The following is a 7,688-nucleotide window of genomic DNA, read 5'->3' as shown; positions in this document are numbered from 1 at the left end:
TTATTTTGTTAATTCTCGCATCTGACATTTATTGGCATTTACTGAGTGCCAAAGATTGAAAGGCAAATTGCATTTCTCCGGTGGCTGTGGGAGGTGTTGTGGTAGATAGTCTCCAAAGATGGCTTCCATCGATTCCTTTAGTTGTCCACCCTCCCCAACCCCTTGGGTCTGGCTGCCCCGTGGCATGCTTTGGCCAATAAAATGCACCAGAAGTGACACATGGCAATCCCTATCCTACCTTGCCTTTAAGGGGTCTGACAGTTTCTTCTTTCAGTCACCATGTAAACGTCTGACCACCCCATGGCCACCATGCTGCGAGGAAGCCCTAGCCAGCTCAGAGGAGTGCTGGGGCACCCAGTGAGCCAGTGAAGCCTTCTTAGACCTTCCAGCCCCACCCAGCCACAACAAATGCAGCCCAGTGATACCACATAAGCACTGGCTGAGCCCAGTTGGCTCCCACAGATAACAAATGGTGGTAGTTGAAAGCTGCTGTTTTGCATGGTCTGTTTTGCAGCAACAGATGAGTGGAGCAAGTAGCATCATACCAGGTCAATTGGCAGGACCCTTCCCAGGTGGAAGGAATCTGAGGCTTTCGGGTAGCGTAGGGGAAAGTGGTGATTCTGGAGAACTCCGGGGTGCAGCCTACTGGTAGGGGGGAGGTGGGAGGGATTAGGAAGGAGCCCTGATGCAAGAGAAGAGGCACGCCTCAGACCCTGACCATGTACTACTTACTTGCCTGCAGAACTCACACCTGCTCTCCGTAGGTTGTCACTACCCTCCGGGCACTCCTGCTCACTTCCAGGTCCCCCGTGCACTCCCAAACCCGACCCTCTAGCTATCGGTCAAGTTCTATTTATGTGTAAAATGGGGATAGAACTCTGAGGCAGTGCTTGGCACTGTCAAGGCAGGGTGGGGAGACTGGATGCAGAAAGATAAGAGGCTGAGTGTCCCCAAACATCACGTCCTTTAGAGCTGTGCCTGAGAGCAGGCTACCCTGTGTCAGAAAATTTTGCCATACTTCAGTTCAGAACATTTTAATTTATTTATCCAGCATCTGATAATCACCTTCAGGGCACTGCATCCATCCCTGAAAATTCAAAGATGAAAACAGTTCTTAATTTCAAAATGTTCATCACTGCTCATTGGGTCAATTCTGGGGCTGTGGTATGTTTTGGCATCGTAAAGGTTACTTGAACATGTCCTTAGGAGGACCACACCACCTAGTAAGAGAATTCATTTTATCTCTTCACTTAAAAAAAATAAATAAAGCACTTGATATATTTATTCATCCTCACCCCACTGGGCCTCAGTCCTTCCAGACCTCAGCTCCATCCGACCCCACTTGCTTCTGGGTCTAGATCTACTTTTCTAGATCTATTTTTTTGTCATGTAATTTCCCCAGCTTGAACTTGGTTGGTATCTGATGGACCACAGACTTTTTCTGTGATGGATCTGAGCCAGGTGATTCTATAGCTTAGAAGTGGGCCCTCAGAGGTCATCATATTAGTTTCCTATAGATGAGAGTGCAGTGGAACCACAGACCCATGAAGTAGCCGTGTGACTTAACCCTCGAACACCCACAGAAACCTTTCAAAATTCTGGTTCTACTGAACCTCTGCTCGTTTGTGTGCAAGTCGTGTCTTCTGTCAAATTGGTTTCCAAAACAACATGGGCCAAGCTCTTAAAACTTCTTATAAAGAACAAAACAGATCCAGTCAATGGTAAACTCTAGAAATGTAGGGCTGAAGAGAGAAGCAAAAAGTTGAAACAGGCAGGCAGGTTCAGGATAATCAAGTGTGAAGGCGAACAGCAACGAGCATGGTTCAGCTCGTGTGTGACGATGAGTTTCCTCTCGTTCAAAAGGAGAATCTCAGCGAGTGGCTCTAAAATCCCGACACTGGCCATTTGAAATTCCTTCGCTTCCTTCACTTTTGATGAGTCCATCTAAAGTGGGGGTGGGAAGAAGTTGGTAAGGAATGGGCACTTTGAGAGCTCCTGGCGGCACACGGTGGCTACTAATCCGTGGCCTGAATCCCGGATGCTGGCGATGGCTGCCTGGCTGCCCTGCTGTGTGTGAGGCGGCTGATGTTCCATTTATAGTGGGGACGGCTCCACCCCTACCCCACTGCCCTTCCTAAACTTCATTCAAGCTAGCATCAGTGGAGCCATGTGACCTTGGGCAAGTCAACTTCTATAGGCCTCAGTTTTCTCATCGATAAAATGAGGAGGTGACATTGGGGCCCATGATTTTATAAATACATATTCTAAAGGAGAGAAAGAGACCAATGCAGGGGAAGAGACAGTGTGTGCGCCAGGCGCACCTGGGCCACGACCTGTTGCTTCTCTCACGGAAATCTTAGGGATTTTCCAGAACTGAGATCAGCTCCAGCTCTAGGCAAGATTTTTTTCCCCCGTACTTTTAGAAAGAAAGGCCAAGCTCTACCATTTGGCACTCTGTATTCCCCCACTTTCTTCTCTTTTTTTTCCCTCTTTGTGGTACATTTCTCCTCCATGATTCTTTCAATGCACTATTTTTTGTATTGAAAATAGACATTTTGTTTATACAAGGCACAGTTTCAAAATAACATATAAAATATGTAGATATAATAGACAAGGAGTATAAATAGAAATATGTATATCTGGAAAATGGCACAGAGTTCAGTTCCTTCTTTCTGAATCCTTAAATTAAGAGGATTCATTGGGCACAGTAGCTCTTTGGTCCTTTTCAGTGCACACAGAGCACCTAACCTGAGAGACAGTGGTTTGGAGCTACAATAACATTGTCATCCTCTCAGACATCTCTTAACCCAGGAGAAGCGTCATAATTCTCTTCCAGCCACAGGTGTATTTATTTCGTTGTGAACTGCAAGTCAGGCTGATGAGTTCTCCTGAAAAAATGTCATAATGAAAGAAAAGGAAAGCCGAGGTGTTCAGCCACTCCCAGGAAAGCTTCAAGTACCAGGACTTTGGGAAGTCAGCCCTGGGCCTCAAACAGGGCATCCTGAGATTGGAGAGCCTACAAATACCGGACGTGTCTTGGCTGGCCACTGTCGATAAAATGATGCCAACATGTTTGTTTTATCATCCTGATGGGCTCTTTGCTGGCACCCAGCACCTGAGTCTTTCCTCAGTCCTTTTCGGCTAGGGCAGGGGTGGTGCCCTTGTTTCAGCCTCGGCCGCTGCATCCTCCTCTCCGCCGTTGGTTCCCCCCGTCATTGGCATCTCTTCCATGTTCTCCATTTCAACACCGGGTGTCTGCGAAGTTTGCCTGTAAAGCAGGTAATTCACAGGTTTTGAAAAGAGGGGAAGGTTGCCTGCAAATCGAGTCAACAGATAGTTCCTATTGAACACTCAGATGGAGGAGGCCTAGACTGCTTCCATTCACAGATGGAATTTAAGCCTTACTTTGGTATTTAAACCCCCTCATCCACTAAAGATTCACCATACTGTTGGAGCAACTCACCCCCTCTTTTCCCGCTGCTAAAAAAGCGGGAGTCCCAATGGCAGAACAAAATGGAGAGTCCTGGGAGCCCGGCAAAGCCAGACAAGATCATCTTGAAAAAAATGATGTGATAATTTATAAAGTTTTTAAAAACAGTTCTTGGCACTTTGTATGTGTTAAAGAAACAAATACATTAATCAGTTCCTGAGTAAGCCAGAGTACAGGGAGGCAGAGTCTTGATGACACATGTTTCCCTGTCATTGAACAACTCATTTTTTTAAGGCCCTGAGTTTCTAGGTCAGCAGTTTTCATCCATGGATTGTATCATCTACCTCTTGAGGACAGGCAACTCTTTAGGGCATTTCAAAGTAAACTCTTTGAATCCAAACAAAACAAAAACACAAATTTGAAGAGATATTTCCACCCTGAGTTCACTGCAGCATTGCTTACAATAGCCAAGATATAGAAGCAGCCGAAGTGTCCGTTGACTGATGAATGGATAAAGAAGTGCTCTGTATATACAATGGAATATTACTCAGCCATACAAATAATGACATCCTGCCATTTGCAACAACTTGGATGGACCTAGAGGGCATTACGCTAAGTAAAATAAGTCAGACAGAGAAAGACAAAAACCGTATGATTTCACTTATATGTGGGATCTAAAAGACAAAAACGAACAAACAAAACAAACACACTTGTGGATACAGAGAACAAACTGGTGGTTGCTAGAGGTAGGGGATAGTGGTTGGCAGATGAAATAGGTGAAGGGGATTAAGAGGGACAGACTTCCAGTTACAAATTAAATAAATCATCGTGATGTCATATATAGCACGAGGAAGGTAGTCAATAATATTGTAGGAACTTTGTACGGTGTCAGGTAGTAACTAGACTTAGCATGGAGATTGTTTCGTAATACATAAAAATATTGAATCACTATCATGCACACCTGAAACTAATTGGATATTGCATGTCAATCATACTTCAATAAAAAAACAATACAGTACATAAGCACTTTGAGTTCCTTGGAGTGAGAGCTAGACTGTGGACCAAGACTCTAGGCCAATGTACTCAAAATAATTTGCTAAAAGCCAATTTGTTGAGTGATATCTACCTAATAACCCACTTGCAAAAAATAAGTTTATGGCAACGAATTGATTCACCAAATGACCAACTAGTTATTAGGCTTTTCAGGTTTACCAATTCTTCTTAAAGATGTATTTATGAATATTTCTTCACCATAGTCAGTGAATATTGATATTTTCATCTTATAAGCATGTGGCCATATATACCAAATATACAAATTCTTTTAAGATCCTATTTTTAGTGTATTCTTAAAAAAGATTGTGTACATTTTTTAAGTCATTGATCATAGTCCGTTATTATAATCTCTTAAGAATGTATCTCCAAATACAACATCTTGTGTGGAAATTTAGTGATAGTGATATTCTGAAAATCCTTTAAAACTCATTTAAAAAAATTTTTTAACGTTTTATTTATTTCTGAGAGAGAGAGAGAGAGACAGTGTGAGCAGGGGAGGGTCAGAGGGAGAGGGAGACACAGAATCTGAAGCAGGCTCCAGGCTCCAAGCTATCAGCACAGAGCCAGATGCGGGGCTTGAACCCACAAACCATGAGATCATGACCTGAGCCGAAGTTGGTCGCTTAACTGACTGAGCCACCCAGGCGCCCCATGTCATTTTTGATTTTGCCAACATTTAAGCACTTGGGGGATTGTTTTAACAGATTTTTGAGCAACACATCAAATTTAGTTAATTTCTAAATGATCTGTGAGGTTTATGGCACTTCTTTTGGTTCAGGTGGTATTACCAGATATTGAAGATTGATGTGAATATTTAGGTGACTTTTTCATTGTGGCTTTATAGTAGCATTTCATGGAACATTCATTTTGCCAAAGTCAGGCTTGAAGGATGGTATAATCTTTATACTGATATATTTAGCAAAGAATATTTTATGAGTAGTAACTAAAAAATTAGTTTCAGCAAATCTGATTTCCATTGTTTGTTGTGTAATGCTGAGGAAGGATCCAGACAGCCATAGCAATATGGAATGCTGAAACACTGGTTATTAATTGATAGAAGTGTAAAATTAAGGCTAATGTGCCATTTGAGGCTTTAACGAAAATGGCAAAAGTGCCTAAAGATTAGAAAAATAATAAAAACTTTGGGGCACCTGGGTGGCTCAGTTGGGTGAGCATCCAATTTTGGCTCAGGGCACGATCTCACAGTTCATGGGTTCCAGCCCTGCATGGGGCTCTGTGCTGACAGCTCAGAGCCTGGAGCCTGCTTTGGATTCTGTCTCCCTCCCTCTCTGCCCCTCACTTACTCATGCACGTGTGCGCGCGTTCTCTCTCTCTCTCAAAACTGGATAAACATTCAAAAGAGAAAAATAATAACTTAAATTTCAGCAAGTGGCAGAAGGTATACACTACCCATGAAATGGATATATTGCAAGAAAATATACTCAGGAATGTAGTGTAACAACTTCATCCCCATCAAATTGGTTACTTGGCACGCTTTCTTTCCAGAGAGGAAAAAAAACTTTTCTGTTCCTGACTGTGGGCCTGCGAACTGCCTTGGAAAAAATAAAGGGCGTCCCAGGGGTGGCTCCCCTTTGGGGCAGTACAGAAGGGGCGCATGGGAGAGCCTTCCTCAGTGGCCCAGAAAGGGAATGATCCTTCCTTTGTGAGGGCTGACCCGGAGTCTTTACGGCACTGCTCTTTTCTGGGAGGAAGGGCAGAGTCCCATCCAGCATGACTCTCTTGCTCTACTCACCTGGATCGTTTGTGACACACCAGAAGTCCCACACCTACGATGCAGAGCACAGCGACAGGCGTGAAGATGGCCGCTGTAAGAGAGCAGAAGCGAGCTGTCACGCTCAAAGTCCCGGGAGCAGACCCACTTCTACAAATCTGACGATGTACAGTTCACATTGCAGGCAGGGAGGACTGGATGCCTTCCCAGCCAGCTTACTGTTAACATTTCTCAAGGTCCGCACGGCCCAATGCACTCTACTTCTGGGCCAAAAGTTCATTCTTTTCCCACCACCACCACCACCAGTGTGAACTGTATCTGCTCGTGTTGTCCCCTTCCCCGGCTCCCAATCCAGATGAGAGAGACATGGTGATGGGATGAGAGGGGAAAGCAGAGGTCTCAGAGTTCAAAGGCTGGGGTGGGACTCTGCGGCCGAGAAGCCATATCTGCTGTGGAAGCCACAGCCGGAATGTGGACAGGGCGAGGGTCCTATTCAGTTGTCTCGGGGACAACCTCTCCCTTTTCGTCAGCTTCACAGAATCCTGATTTGGAAACCATGCTGTGTATCTTCTGCTTTCACCCATATTGTCTTTTTATTTGCCTGTATTGTTGTTTTTTATTGGCAACTCTTTATGGCGGAGGAAGATGGCAAGGAGAACCAGGCAGTGTTCTAAGAGAGGTGTTATGGGTAAGAAGAGAATAAGGTAAAGGCTGAAGAGAAGGGAAAGATTCTGTTTTGGGCGAGTTGGAAGGCACGGTCCGGAGTGGTGAGAGACCAGGAGGCCTTGGGCATTTGAGGTTTATTAGACAAGATAGGAACAGCGGGTTCAACTGGAAGCAAGACGGCTTAGCCCGAGGACACAGTGATCCTAACTATTTTTATTTTATTTTATTATTTTATTTTATTTTAATTTTATTTTTTTGATCCTGTTTTTTTTAAAAAAAGAAACCCTTTTATTATGAAATACATGCAACAGTGCAATAACTGGCTAATCATAAAAAGTTAAAGAAACAAGTTCCAAAAATAAAAAAATAATATTGATTAAGGCACGGAAAATTCAGGCAAATTATTACAATTAAAAAGGAAGTACAGCAAGTTTTCTAGACTTAAGATCAATATACACAAATCTATTGTGCTATCGAGCGAAAAAGAGGATCTGGATTTTTTATTAAAAATAGAATTAAAAAAATAGAATGGTGTCATCTGAACATCCCTTTGGCAAAGCTGTGATACATTTTGTAGAAAATGCATCACAAAACATGAATTAATGCTACGAACGAAAGGTAATTAAATGGAAACCTGTTTTTAAAACGCATCAGTAATAAGCTCCTGGCAGTGTTGGCCAATTTGCCTTCATATTGTGAAATCTCCCTGCAAAGAAACACCTCCTTGTCCTCCATGAAAGATGATCACTGAACATCTGGAGAGCCAGTAGTCTGACTGTGGACTACGAGTCACATCTCCTACACTCT

The 7,688-nt window shown here is 43.5% G+C and overlaps 1 protein-coding gene across 1 annotated transcript in view; it reads right to left on the bottom strand.

The window, feature by feature from the left end:
- Positions 1-1,053: 1,053 nt before the first annotated feature.
- Positions 1,054-7,688, bottom strand: part of IL15RA (interleukin 15 receptor subunit alpha) — a 50,288-nt gene continuing 43,653 nt past the window's right edge. Inside the window, exons 7-8 of the mRNA XM_077758409.1 lie at positions 6,237-6,309; positions 1,054-3,268 (exon numbers count right to left, since the gene is read on the bottom strand). Of these exons, the coding sequence (XP_077614535.1) occupies positions 3,142-3,268; positions 6,237-6,309 (200 nt within the window). The 3' untranslated portion in view covers positions 1,054-3,141. The remainder of the gene's footprint in view (positions 3,269-6,236; positions 6,310-7,688) is intronic.

The sequence above is a fragment of the Crocuta crocuta genome, unplaced genomic scaffold, assembly GCF_008692635.1.
Source record: "Crocuta crocuta isolate KB4526 unplaced genomic scaffold, BGI_CrCroc_1.0 scaffold32, whole genome shotgun sequence".
Taxonomy (NCBI): Eukaryota; Metazoa; Chordata; class Mammalia; order Carnivora; family Hyaenidae; genus Crocuta; species Crocuta crocuta.
This window is presented reverse-complemented; position numbering and strand designations above follow the sequence as displayed.